The 15764-nt window shown below is 35.7% G+C and overlaps 1 protein-coding gene across 3 annotated transcripts in view; it reads left to right on the top strand.

Annotated features, from left to right (window-relative positions):
• Positions 1-14353, top strand: part of LOC307172570 (NACHT, LRR and PYD domains-containing protein 3-like) — a 43800-nt gene extending 29447 nt beyond the window's left edge. For all 3 annotated transcript variants that reach the window (XM_079895069.1, XM_079895070.1, XM_079895071.1), the window contains 4 exons: positions 3310-3489; positions 6546-6719; positions 10210-10383; positions 12065-14353. In XM_079895069.1, the coding sequence (XP_079751195.1) occupies positions 3310-3489; positions 6546-6719; positions 10210-10383; positions 12065-12068 (532 nt within the window). In that variant the 3' untranslated portion in view covers positions 12069-14353. The remainder of the gene's footprint in view (positions 1-3309; positions 3490-6545; positions 6720-10209; positions 10384-12064) is intronic.
• Positions 14354-15764: the final 1411 nt, after the last annotated feature.

Below are 15764 nucleotides of genomic sequence, written 5' to 3'. Positions count from 1 at the left end.
ACTTTGTTTTTATTGTGAGTATACACAAAAAAATACACACTTAACAGGATCGATTTATGTATGAAACTCCTATGGAAAATCAAAGTCAACAGAGTATTTTTGAGTCTCTTTTACACTGATAAAAAAAAGTGAGCTGGTATCGCCGGCGATACCGCCGACCCCAGGGGGTTAAATAAAATGAATCTGAGTGAAAGTTTATCATTTGCATGTGTTTTTAAGTCCTGTCAGTTTAAAAATCAAGCGCAAGAAGAACTGGCACACAGAGCCGGACACACACACAGTTCAGTGCTCTTTCTCTTATTTCTGAGCTTGAACGGACACGAGAATTTAAAATTGAGTTAGAACGCCCGTCTCGTGAATATCCTCATAAACACAGTCGGTTCTGTGTTGTAAACAATGTGAAAGAAAACGGATGCATATCATTCATTAAATTGGATCTGTGCATTCGTCTTAATGTACCCTATAATATCATGTCACCAATGTTAAGCAAACAACAAAAGAGAAGGAGAAAATGACTTTTGCTGTTTTAAAAAAATTAAAACTTTAAAAATTAATTAAATTAATTATATTTAATTTATACAGTGAAGACTTTGCAGTGTTATTTTACATTTGATTATTCAATGTCTGACTCTGTACCTGAATACAGTTAGATTTACCTAAAAAAATTAAACACTTTGTTCTATCTATTCTTGTAATTTGTTTTCTATGACATTCTAAGACATTAATTAAGAAGTTCCCCATACTTTTAGAGTTACTACGTCTACTGTATTTATCTATGCTTGTAATTTGTGTTTTACTTTATATGCAGATTTACACCATTACAAAATCACCCAGTCATTCTAGAATGATTCATTCTTTCCAAATAGTGCTATTCAAGTCATCTGGTGAAATAGTTTTTATATCGCAATATATATTGCAGAAAAAGAAAAAATCACAATGTATTTTTTTTCCCAATATCGTGCAGCCCTAATACAAATACAAACACATAAATAGGCTGTTTAAAGTTCTTCCAGTTGTGGTTCAGAATCAGGGTGGACACACTGGAATGTAGAAGCTAAAAACTGCAGTGTAATGCCACAAAAGACACACACAAAAACCTGTAGTGTAAATGTATGACCACTTTAAAAAAATAAAAGCTCTGACATGACCATTTTGTCGTATTTTTGTGTTAATTGAATTAAGCTAAAACCTTTTTATTTCTATTTATTTGATGTTTTGTTGGGAAAATAAATATTAGACAGATTCTTCTAAAAAAGGCTGAAATATATTTCACTTAAATATTACAGATTAAAAAACGAAAGAAAGCGTGCTGAGTTTGTTCATTGTGGTGCGCTCCAAAGATCTATAAAGGAAACAGAGACATTACGTTTGTTTTCGTTATTTTACAAAATCTGAATATCTTTTGTAAATTTATGAATTATGTCTTGTTTTTATCTGTATGACCATAAATTACGCAGTAAGAGTTTACTCTCTTGGAAGGAAAAAATCCAGTGGTTGCGCCGCCGCCTCACGTGCACACACACACACACACACACACACACACACACACACACACACACACACACACACACACACACACACACACCTTGAATTGCTAACTTGATATCACAGCCTGTTCATTATTACAATAAAATACAGTCAACCAAACATATAAACTCAATTTGAATAGTCTGTAATATAATCTGTGACGTTTAGTGTGACCACCGCCTCACTGTGCTGTTATATGGGAAAGATGATATTTTACGTCAATAATGCCAAGTACAAAGCTTAGCCTACATAATAGGCCTAATAGTTCAACTTGATTCGCAAATAATGAAACATTTGGATTCGTGCCGAATGAGGAATGTAGGCTTTTTCAAAAAACCTGTTTCTCGTCATAAATATATATCCATTGAAGCTGGAATGGCATTAAACAAAGAAAAGAAAAGAGAGATATTATTATTAGTAGTAGTATTATAGCCTAATTATTATTATTATTATTATAAACTAGGCTACAAAATAACGTTATTAATCTGTATTTTTTCTAATCAAACCGGTTTCTGAACGTTAATAATACAGAAGAAACACAGGAACAGAAACGTTAAAATAGGACTGATTCTGCTCGGAGTAAACCGGGGGATTTTATTATTATTATTAATGCCTGGAAAAAATATAATATAGATTGTACTTTTCAGTGACCAATGAAAAAACAATATTATTAAAATATCAGAATTATATGGTGGAGGTTTCTGCTACTTAAACTGAATAAAATAAATTAGTGATTATTTTTAATCAAATAAATGAAGCAGCAGAGACTTCTTTTTAAAAACCTTAAAAATATTACCGATCCCGAAGGTTTGTCTGGTAGTGTATATGCATGTATTGCTGTGGAATCATCATTCGTCTCCACAACTGCATAATTACACCAGCAGTTGTCTGTAATATGATGGTATTGTATTATACAATAAGCGAGTACATCTTGAATGCCTTTTTTCAAACTGTGTTTTTGTCCTATCCTGAATCACTACGTTAAGCCTGTAATAAGTGTTTAGACTCGGACTACTTTACACCGGTTGGGTCGCACCGCGGCGGAGTAACGTTAGCCCAGCGCATGCGTGACTCACCGTGTCATAGACATAAACAGAGAGAAGTTCATTAACTGATAGAGCGCTGATTCATCCAGTAGTGAAACAAGAGAAGTCTTTATGAATCAATCATTCAAACCGATTTTAAAAATAGTACATGTGTGTTCAAGCATATTCTACCCTTTCTGAGAGGGTATTCTCCACTTCTGGAGAGACTGTAAGCTATAAGGGAGGTCCCAAATTCTCCAAGAGAATGCAGAAATGTTTATTTTCCTTCAGAAAAAATATTTTTGCAAAAGTTGTTAATTTGTTGACATCAACAGTCTGTTATACTCATTTGACAAGTATAAGAAATAAACACACAAAGGATTGTCTCTCTTCCACATGTCCACTTGAAATGGACATTACGACACTCATAGATAACGAGATATTTCATCCTCTGTTGGAGCAAAAGTGGCTAACTTCTGTCAACCTCGTCTATAAGCAAGGATAAAACTAAAGCAATTTAATTTTAATCAATATTGATTCTGGAATAAAAAAAAATCTATTTTAAAATCGTGACCCAAAATATTGTACTAGTTTGGTTAGTCGATTTTTTCCTCCCAGTCCTAACACACACAAGTTCCTTAAAATGTTTGCAAATACATTAATTACACACACACACACACAGCATTATGTTATTTATTTTTTAAGTGTGATGTTTATCTCTGGATATAGGCATAATGTGTGTCATTGTTCTCTACAGGTTGGAGGATTGTGGTGCGACAGATGAAGGTTGTGCTGCTCTGGCTTCAGCTCTGAGATCAAACCCCTCACACCTGAGAGAACTGATTCTGTCTGAGAATAAACTAGGAGACTCAGGAGTGAAGCTGCTCTGTTCTGGAACGGTTCTGGAGAATCCTCACTGTAAACTGGAGACACTGGGGTAAGAGCATCTCTACCATAAAGACTCGGAGTGAATAAGGATACAGTGAAGAGGTTTTTTAAATTACAAATGTTTGCTGTAAATCAACTTGCCTTGTAATGCTTGTGCAAACAGACCCTTGTAAAAGCGTGAGCATTTCCTCAAAATGTGTGTATGCAGCTGAAAGAGGGAAGTGGTGTGTGTTTCACCTGAACCAGGGCTGTCACCATCAACTTTATCACTACATGATTATCATGGCCAAAATAACACACGATAACAGTATATCACCATATCTATGGAAATCTTGAAAATAATAATAATAATAATAATCAGTGTTTCCCACAGATTATAAATCAATTTGTGGGGGTGGGGGTGGGGGTGGGGGGGGGTGTTAATAATCTCTGTTAATAATCTGTTACACAGAACTTTATTATATTAAATACTTCACAAAATTCAAACATTCAGTGTAAGAGTAAAAAATGACAACATTATTTATAGTAAGTTTATTTTATTCACAGCTTATTTAGAGTTTTGATCTCAACAACCCAACTGCATTTACCGCAAACAGTCTAAACTAAAAGATTGTTTTGGTTGAATCGGTTCAAAGGAGTCATTAGTTCGCGAATCGGATGTGTCATTAGCGGACTTGTACGCGTTGTGTGATTATCCCGGCAGTCAGGACATCACACAAAATTTGTCAACACAGAAAACATTTCTTCATAGTTTTGTTTTGTTTATTGAAAGTGTTTTTCATGTCAGCTGAATGGGCGGAACGCTTTTCAGAGAAGTTAAGGCAACGTATTTTTTTTTAGCACAACACCCAGCAGTAGCCTAATCCAGGAAAAAAAATATCCGAATGCTCCACGTGAAACTTCGGTCTTCCGATCTTTTAACATAGTGTCAATTCTCAATTGATTTTGATTAATATGCGCGAGGGAGCGAGAGAGAGCAAGAAAGTTTGAAGACGGTGAGGGCGCGCGTGCGTGACCGGGCCTCTCTCTCTCTCGTTCTTTCGGTAATATGCGCCCTATCGCAATCGCAGCAGTCATCTACATCACTCACCGATCAAATAAGGCTTTGGCGCTTATTAAAAATCGCTTGTGAGAGAGACGCGTGAGTGACAGAGAGACGGCGGGAGAGCAGGGAAAGGAAATGCAGCTGAATGAACACGCTGTGTGTTTTAAATAGCGTAAATATAATAACAAAACGCAATTTGTGGCGGCCGGTGTTGATTCTGTGGCGCACCGCCACGAATTAGTCTATGTGTGGGAAACACTGATAATGCTATCAGTCAAATTCATCTTTACTTTTATTTTGTGTTATTTTTGAAAAAGAAGAATCACTCCATCACATACAAAAGTAACAATTACACTTAATTATCAGAAAATGTCATTAAGTGCTTTAATACAGCCTTTATTGGACATTAATTACATTAATATTAAGAGTTTCTTAAAATGTTTACAAAAACATTAAGCACAATCACTCACGCACACACACACACACACACACACACACACTAGGGCTGGATATGATATGTACTGCAATTTTTAAGAATTGCGTTTCTTACAATATTGCGATTCGATATTGCAATGTATTTCTTTCTTTTTTTACACTAGACTATGGGTAAAAGTTAAATCATACACTTATACAGACTTATGACGCACATGAACGCCTCCACAATAGCTGCTTTTCCACCATCGGGCCGAACGGTTTTTATAATGGAAATGAATCCTCAGCTGAACCGTGCTGGTAGAATCCGTGAAATAAAGTCTCCAGGATTGGTCACTTGTCTGTTGTTTGGCTGCCAGTTTCTCTGTAGCTGGTTAAGCGCTCTTTGAGTGAAGTAAACAAAGCTATAATAAAATTAAAAGCAATAGCTGATCATTCTCCATAACCGTTCGACCCGACAGTGGAAAAGCGGCTAATGTCGCAATGAGAACTTTTTGAAAGTTTATTACATTAACCAAAATTATACATTTATAACTATACAAACAATTACATACTGCTTACAGTACAACACCATTCTTTGATCAGATCTTTGAAATCAAGCCGTCATGCTCAATCGTGTTTAATATGACCAGCATGACAGCATGACCAGACCATTCAGTCTTTCCTGAGACAGTGTTAACTAAAACATTGACAGGATCATTGAATCAGTGATTTGAACTCGGTAAACCAAATCAGTTCTGTTCATGAATGAATCATCTAGACTGGTTTATTAATGGGTTTCTCCTATTCACGGCAATGAACAGACTCAAATGATTAATTCACAACTCAGACATCATTACAAATGTATATCTATGACTGGAACGACATCGTAAATGTTGATCGATTCCTCACAGAAATTCGCTCCAAGGCTTCAGAAAGCCTAAATATATTCCTCACTGGACTAGTTTTATTGTTGCTTGGTGATTTTCCGTTTCCGCACTGCGTCGTTTCTGAATAAACCGCGAACGAACACACATACTTGGCACACAGTAATATACCCGTTCTCAATAAATACCCGTTCTTTATAGCGTTCTTCCTAAAAGATTATTTTACAAAGTAAATACCAAAATCATCCTGGAAATTATGGAGTTCTAGTGGACCCTAAGAATCGTCCCAATCCTCCCCTGCTAACACAGACACACACGCGCACACACACACACACACACACAAACACACACACATGTTCCTGAAAATGTTTACAAATACATTAAGCACACTCACACTCTCTCTCTCTCACACACACACACACACACATACACATACACATTCCTTATATGTTTACACACATTAATCACACACACACACACACACACACACACACACACACACACGTTCCTTAAAATGTCATTAAGCATTAAAGCACATTCACACTCACACACGTTGGGTTTCTATGTTTTATGGGGACTTTCCATAGAAATTATTTTTATACTGTACAAAATGAATCCCCTAGTCCAAACTGATAAATTTTCACAATGTGAACTAATGAGTATTTGTATTTATTTCATATTGACAGCATTATGTTATTTATTTTTTTAAGTGTCATGTTTATCTCTGGATATAGGCTTAATGTGTGTCATTGTTCTCTACAGGTTGAAGGATTGTGGTGTGACAGATAAAGGTTGTGCTGCTCTGGCTTCAGCTCTGAGATCAAACCCCTCACACCTGAGAGAACTGAATCTGTCTAAGAATAAACTAGGAGACTCAGGAGTGAAGCTGCTCTCTGCTGTACTGGCGAATCCTCACTGTAAACTGGAGGAACTGAGGTAAGATCATCTCTACCATAAAGACTCTGAGTGAATAAGGATTAATATGTACAGTAGATAGTGTATACAATATATCTTTGGTGTAAGCCCCATCCGGTGGTTCAGCGACAGATTCCAGCTTAAGCCGTCAGATCCTGCCGGCGTTAGAAGGCAGCGGTGAGGAGTCTCCCTGAAGAGGAACATTTACATCTTAATATATTATTATTTCCCAAAAGAAAGTAAAACTAACAGTTAAATAAACCAGACGAACTACAAACCAGACAACAGTTGCAGGATACATTGAAGAGGGTTTTCTAAATTACAAATATTTACTGTAAATCAAGCCTTGTAATGCTTGTGCAAACAGACCCTTGTAAAAGCGTGAGCATTTCCTCAAAATGAGTGTGTGCAGCTGAAAAGAGGGAAGTGGTGTGTGTTTCACCTGAACCAGGGCTGTCACCATATCAGCTTTATCACAACATGATTATCATGGCCAAAATAATAACAATATATGGCCATATCTATGGAAATCTTGAAAATAATAATTATGTTATCAGTCAAATTCATCTTTACTTTGTTTATTTTGTGTTAATTTTGAAAAAGAAGAATCACTCCATCACATACAAAAGGAACAATTACACTTAATGCAACCGGTTTGAAATAATGGCAACACTTTATCCCAAGTGTACAGTAACACAGCGCTTATAAATCATTTAAAACTATTAGTTTATAGTTAATGAATAGTATATAATAGTATATAAGCTGTAGTTAATATATTAAGAGACTATATACAAATAGAGAATTCTATGTTCACTGTCACTGTAATTAACCAAGTATTATTGTTTAATTAGCTCTTCTGTAAAGAGTTAGATCATGCTTTGTTAACAACGTATTAACCATAAATAGTTCTCACTTTAGATTAGGTCACTGAAAATCAGAAAATGTCATTAAGTGCTTTAATATATACATACACACACACACACACACACACACACACACACTCACACTCTCTCTCTCTCTCTCTCTCTCTCTCTCTCTCTCTCTCTCTCTCTCTCTCTCTCACACACACACACACACACACACACACACACACACACGCTCTCTGTCTCTCTCACACTCACATACACACACACACACACACACACACACACACACACACACACACACACACACACACAGTATTGAATCAGGAGAAAGGTGCATCGTGTGTGTGTGTGTATATCTATCATGATTCTTGTGTGCCGATACGATATGTACTGCAATTTTTAAGAATAGCGTTCGATATTGCAGTGTATTATTTTATTTTTTTACACTAGACTCTGGGTAAAAGTTAAATCATACACTTATACAGACTGTACATGATGTATAAGATGAGTCATATTTACAAATTCAATTCATCACATCTTTCTGAGTTTTATTTCAGAAGCATCATACAGTTCTACATTCTCTTGAATAAATAATTCAATTACAAATACATTTTTTAACAGTCACTCGTCACCACCCAGGGGCGTCGGACTGGGGTTAAAACCAGCACTGATTACCAGGGCCCCAAGGGGAGAGAGGGCCCTTGAAAAGTCTGGAATATATTTTATTTTACCTGGATTTTTTCATTTCCTAATTAAATTTCACAATGAATGTCAGATGAAATGTAAAGTTGGTGTATTCACTGAATAACTTGGTTGATTGACTGACTGGTCCCACCCCTTGCTAATGCGCCAAATGGTTTAGTCAATCTGCACGCATTTTGTTTATGTTAGTTAGTTGAGCATCTGGAGGAGCGCAAACTTCTACTGTAGAAATGTCTTTCTCAAAGCAAGCCAAATCAGCACAAAAGAAAGGAAAGACAGGAGAAGGAAAGAAAACAAAATGAGGGGAAACAATTGGTAACTGACTTCTTTTCAAAGAAAGGTGAGCACAAACTAACACGAAATCTATAATGCTAAACTGCATGAATATATAATAATATATAATATAGCCTAAATTGAAACCTGTTTAATTTAAATTAATAGGCTATAATATCTAAAATGAGCAATAATTAGCAATTTTATAGCCTACATTGGGAGTTATACAAATTGAGAAACATGGGGGCCCATCAGGACTGCCTATGCATAGGGCCCAGGATCTTGTGCTATGCCCCTGTCGCCACCTAGTGGTGGAATAATGTAATCGATAAATGCGTTTCTAACAAAGGCTGATTTACTGTATTTTGATCGCTATCGTAGACATCAATGTTTATATCTGAACTTTAAACTTTTATACCAGTATTTCTATTCAAGCTGTTTCATGACAACTCTCTCTGGGTCAGCGGCAGCACCAACACAGATTTAAATTGTTGCGATTTTGTGTGTTTAATAGAGAGATGAATTTGAAGAAGATCGTGTGTGTGTTTGAATGGAGATCACAGTATTTTAAAGATGAATCGTGCAGCTCTACTGTCTTATCTCTCTCTCAGCATATGAGCAGCGCGAGGGCTTTCAGTGCTTTCAGTCTCACGTCTCTTCCACACGTCCACTTGAAATGGATATTACGACACTCAACACTCATATGGTGCGTTCATGTCATCTTGTAAAGATTGTATTTATGAGTTGAACGCACATGAATGCCTCCACAATAGCCGCTTTTCCACCGTGGGGCCGAACGGTTCTTATAATGGTAATGAATCCTCAGCCGAACCGTGCTGGTAGAATCCGTGAAGTAAAGTCTCCAGGATTGGTCACTTGTCTGTTGCCTGGCTGCCAGTTTCTCTGTAGCTGGTTAAGCGCTCTTTGAGTGAAGTAAACAAAGCTATAATAAAATTAAAAGCAATAGCTGATCATTCTCCATAACGCGGTCGCTATTTACGTCTCATATCATCAGTAAACTGTCGCGTTACCAAGGCAACGACTGACGCATTTGTATTACATCCCAAAGAGCGGCTGCTATCAAATCCACAGTGGAGAATGAAGCCGTAACTGCACCAGCTGACCCGGATCGGCACGGAATGGAACGGTTACGCAACAAAAACCGTTCTGCCCGACAGTGGAAAAGCGGCTAATGTCGTAAATACAATTGGGAAGCTCTGGATTTTCATAAACCCTTATCTTATCTTTTTGACACATATAACAACAACCATTATCTATAAGCATAGCAATTATTAATCAACAAGAGAAAATAAAGAACTAAAGTCCAGTTCTGCTGGATCCTTAGAATCGTCCCAATCCTCCCCTGCTAACACACACACACACACACACACACACACACAGACACAAGTTCCTTAAAATGTTTACAAATGCACTTCACATTAAAGCACATTCTCTCACACACGTTTGGTTTCCATGTTTTATGGAGACTTTCCATAGAAATAATAATCTCTATAAGAACAATAAACTCTATAATCAATCCTCTAATCCTAACTGATGTATTTTCACAATGTGAACTGAGTATTTGTATATATTTAATATTGATAGCATTGTTAACTATGGTCAAGTTTATTTCTGGATATTGGCTTAATGTGTGTCATTGTTCTCTACAGGTTGAGTAAGTGTGGTGTGACAGATGAAGGTTGTGCTGCTCTGGCTTCAGCTCTGAGATCAAACCCCTCACACCTGAGAGAACTGGATCTGTCTGAGAATAAACTAGGAGACTCAGGAGTGAAGCTGTTGAAGGATCTGAGGGATGATCCACATTATAAACTGAAGACACTGCGGTAAGAAAAGTTTTTAACGACTTTCATCATCATATTTTCATTTGAAGTTCAAATGGCTGATTTACTCACCAGAAATATAAGTAAATTGTATCAGGTTCAGTAACACCGCGCGTGTGTGTGCGTGTGTGTGTGTGTGTGTGTGTGTGTGTGTGTGTGTGTGTGTGTGTGTGTGTGTGCGTGTGAGTGTGTGTGTGTGTGTGTGAGTGAATATTTTGTCTGAGATCATCAGTTAATGAGTCTTAAATTCAGCTTCAGTTTCTGTAGGTCTCTGAACTTTAAACTGTTTAATATGAGTTTAATTCTGCTCATACTGTTGTGACTGATTGTGAAAATAATATTAATGTTATTTTCAGCTTTTCCCCTTTAACTGTCTCTATAGGCATCTTTACACAGCCGAGTTAAGGCTGCTCTAAAGCGGCTCTGTGTAAAGACACAATGCCGCATAAAAGCAGACTTAAAATATGACGGGTCTGACCCACCTCAGCCTCTAGTATCAAAGATGACTCTGATATTGTTTTGGTTCAGTGTAAATGAAAGCGATCTTGTGCCGCTCTAAACTACGTCATTGTCATGACAACCAAACGCGCGGCGCGAGAATCAAGAAGCGGAAGACTAAACATATCGGCCTAGCTCCATATTGTTTTAGCCAAATTAAAAAATGTCAGCCAACAAGAGACAATAAAGTAAAAGTGTCCTGTCCTGTACATCGTGAAGCAAACCACCAAAATAACAGAGTCGTCGACGTGTGTAATCAATTGGCTTTCGCTGCTTGTAATCTTCCTTTGAAGAGACTGGCAGATCAACGCGCCACTACATTTCTCTCAGATACGCTAAATGCTTATTCGCCATCACTGTGTTATATTATATTCCAGAAATCATCTTCTTGATGACCTGCCTGAAACGCTAACGATAGCAGAATTGTTCTTTCTGACTCTTTGGGAAAAAAAAAAATAAATCTTGCAATGATCGAATAATCTACGGTGATCAAATAATAATAATTACTACGGTGTAATAATTCATAGTTTCTTTGTAGCATTTGTTCCTTCTGGAACAATTTTATTAAGAAATAGAAAATAGCTATCAGTACCACAGAATTATGACAAACATCAGAGCGTGAGATCGCTATATCACACAGAGGAAATCTAAAATTATGTATTTTTATTTATCTCAAGCTTTATTTCTTTGTTTACTATTTAATTACTTTTAAATTCATTTTATAACACTTTGTTAAAACTGTAGTTTTAAAATAGTAATGTTCAAAGTATTATTTCCTGTGATTTTAATTCCTGTGTAAATGCATTTATGTTCTCTGCGTTAGAGAAGCAATAAACATTCTGTGTAAATGCACATTTTGTGATTTTATGGCGCTTCAGATTTCGTTTCTGTGTAAAGACGCCTTATGTGTGTGATAATCTGAGATTTGGGATGTTATTAACTGATATTAAATGTGTAGTGAGTGTAATGATCATTTCTGCTGGTTCTGTATCAGCTGTCCATTGTCTGAAAGTGACCTTTCATGTGCTTTTGATTTTGTGACTGAGCATCAGATAGAAGCTATATGATCATGTTTGAGAATGAATTAATATAGATTATCTAGTTAGTTTTCTTATGAAAAGATGTGACAGATGTAATATCCCATACTGCATATGTGACTGTGTGTGTGTTGTATTTTATTTATTAGATGACAGTCTGATCTTCTGATGATCATCTGATGGTGAATAAGGATCCACTACAGAGACTCACAGTCAACAGAATCAACAGAGACTGAAGATACAGTGACTTCACTGTTATAAATTCAGACTTCATTTAGATTTCAGCGATCCTCTGACAGACCTGATGAGGCGGCAGTGAAACACCATTTATTTCACAGCAAATTACAGTTTCTCATTCATAGGTTAATCAGTTTATGTGTATAAACGCACAGTAACTCAAAAAGCTCTGAGTTTTGTCACAGAGTAAATAAAGAGCCTGAATATCTCTGTGTTTGTGTTGTACCAGCAGAGGGAGACAAAGACTGATGAAATATTCATTTTTTCATAATTATGAGAAGAAGAAAAAACAGTTCAAGCTCACTTTTAGAAAACAATGGAAACTTTAAGTTTAAAGTTTATACTGGATATCATGTTTTGGTAACACTTTATAATAACTGCATGCTATTAATCATTAGTTAAGCATTACTAAACAGCTATTTCATCATTAATGAAGACTAAAATCTCATCATTTAATATTGTTTTTAGTATTATTATTACTTTTTATTAATATTCATAATCAGTATTATTATGTATCTGTTTTATACTTTTTATATACATTCATAATCATTTGTAATCATTGTATTTTGTGAATCATATGTGGGGGTGACTGGGTGTGTTGGAGTTAGAGACTGAAATGTATATGGAGTGTTTTCATCAAGTATAGCATAAGGGGATACATTCATATGTTAATTGAAAAACCACATGTTTCTCTGATAATGCAGTTTTTTCTGTTCAGCATATATAAGAACTGAAAGTCTTTGTCTACGGCAGAAAAGATGACCGAGAAGCTGAATCAAGACCTTTGTTTGGTCCATTGTCTCTTCCTCCTATGTCTTATATAAAAATAAATAAATAAGAGATCTCTGTTTCCATGAAATCAAACAACAGGGGAAAGCAAGATTTTTAACTCTACAATTTATAAAGCATTAATAAGCAGTTTATAAATACAGTTATAAATGCTTTGTTCTTGATTTATAAACATATCTATAATGTGTTTAATAATTGTATTTTCGTACTTTATTAATGATCAATTTATCATTTCTAAATGAAGGGTAACACTTTATAATAACTGCACGCTATTAATCATTAGTTAAGCATTAGAAAACAGTTAATTCATCATTTATAAAGCATTAATAGACATAATAATTGTAATAATTTAATAATTGTATTTTCATACTTTATTAATGATCAGTTTATCATTTCTAAATGAAGTATTGCATTATTTACACACCAGATATTTAGGAGTTGTCAGTGGTTCATAAGATCACTTACTTATAAATTATAAGTAAATGATTAATAAACTATTTAAATGTACATTCATCCATCTTATTATTCAGACATATAGTAATAGTTACTTAGTGTGTTAATAAATGGTATATTAACATGTATTTCATCTATAATTCAGGGTTAATTCAGGTAGTTATAAAACATTTAGTAGTTGTTAGTTAACTATTTTTGTGAGGACTAGTTATGCCTTGTAAAGCATTTATAAAGGAGATTTAAAGACTGTTAATATTTCTATGTTCTGTATCACTGTGTTGTGTTTGTTTCTTTTTTCTGTTTAGAAGAAAACTGAGTCTTTAATATTCACACCAGGAAAGTCCGATAGTTCACTTGCTTTGGTCCGGACCAAATGCAATGTTGATTTTTTTTGTTTGGTACGGTTCGCTTTCACACTGCTCTTTTTGCAAGTGAACCAAAATTTGTAAACAAAACCACACGTGTGCTAAGGTCGTCCATTCATTGGACAGGATTTTTTTTTTTTTTTTTTTTCATCAACCTGCCAGTTGTCCTGATCGGGAATAGTGGTGTTATTCTTACTTATATATATCTAAGGCTTTCTTATTGATATGCATTTATTGTATTGTTGTAGTGTATTTATTGTTTTCTCTTAACCATCAACCTAGAGACTGCAGATGAAAATGAGCCTGTATGGCTAAATCTGGCACATTTACATTTTGGACTTTGTCCTCATGTTGATTAATGTGCGCTGTCCCTTTTAAATAAAGAAATAATAAAAAAAGAATTCTCAAGCAGGGAAAAGCAGAAGTGCAAAAACAGGCTCAGCATGGAGATATTTCGTAATGCAATATTTGTTCTTTTACTGATTTGGTGTTATTCTCTACAAACGCAATATTAAGAAACTATTGAGCAATATGACAAAATGTCATCTATACGATGTTGTAATTAGATTTTGAGAAGACGACGATGTGCTGCAAGTACGGTTCCGGCGGAGACAACGTGCTTTTAAACCATTTAAGCGCGGTAAGACAAAAAAGAACGCTCTGTCTGTGAATGCACACACGGCTCGCAGAAAGACGCGCAACAGTATCGCGTGCACAGACAGCGCGCCAGAATTCTCTTTTTCTTTCGCGCTTGAACGAACAATAACACATGCACAGCATTATGCCAAAATGTCCGTTTTGTTAAGTATCCTCATAAGAGCAGTCAAATAAAAAGGCGCAGTTTTCTGCAGTTGGGTCGGTTCATGTTCACACCGTAAACGAACCGTAGTTTGGAACCGTACCGAGACCACCTCTTCAGCTGGGTCTCGGTTCGATTGTTTGGTCCGCACCCGAGTTCGATTGCTGTATTCACACCTGCCCAAAAGGTCCGCACCAAGGGGGGAAACGAACTTGAGTTCGATTCAATCGAACCAAACAAGGCAGGTGTGAATACACCCTAAATCTCCTTTATAAATTCTTTACAAGGCATAACTAGTCCTCCCTTTCATATGAGCTCACAAAATAGTGAACTGACCACTACTAAATGCTTTATAACTACCTGCATTTACTACATTTACTTACAATTTCTAAGTGATCTTATGAATCACTGACAACTCCTAAATATCTGGTTTGTAAATAATGCTATACTTCATTTAGAAATTATAAATTGTCATTAATAAAGTATGACAATACAATTATTAAACATTATATATTATATATATGCTTTTAAATCAAGAATAAAGCATTTATAGCTGTATTTATAAACTGCTTATTAATGTCTATTAATGCTTTATAAATTATGAATTAACTGTTTACTAATGCTTAATTGATGATTAATAGTGTGCAGTTATTATAAAGTGTTACCGAATACCCTTGTAGATGTATGAGGAAGAAGCCTTAGGAGGAAACAATATACAAATGTTAATTTTAATGGCATTAATTCCCCACAGAATTAATGCCATTAACTTTCCAGAGTTGATTAAACTTTAAAGGTGCCCTAGAATGTGAAATTGAATTTATCTTGGCATAGTTAAATTACAAGAGTTCAGTACATGGACATGACATACAGTGAGTCTCAAACACCATAGTTTTCTCTTTCTTATTTAAATCTCATTTTTGAAAAACACCCCTGAAAAACAGGCGAATCTCCACATAACACCGACTGTGACGCAATAGTCGGGATCATTAATATGTACGCCTCCAAAAATTTGCATATGCCAGCCCATGCTCAGTGCCAGGCGGAACTGCGCAGCCGAATCATCAGAAGTTCTGCAGGTGAAGAAACAAGCAGGAGGAGGATCATAGGGAAAATGGCAGATCTATCTATCTATCTATCTATCTATAATCGGATACCGCTACAGTTTAATTCGAAGTTGTTAGTTGCTCTGCCCATTTCACCAAGGAC

This window comes from Squalius cephalus (genome assembly GCF_949319135.1).
Source record: "Squalius cephalus genome assembly, chromosome: 15".
NCBI classification, from domain to species: Eukaryota; Metazoa; Chordata; class Actinopteri; order Cypriniformes; family Leuciscidae; genus Squalius; species Squalius cephalus.
The sequence above is the reverse complement of the archived record's forward strand: the minus strand, read 5'-3'. Positions and strand labels throughout refer to the sequence as shown.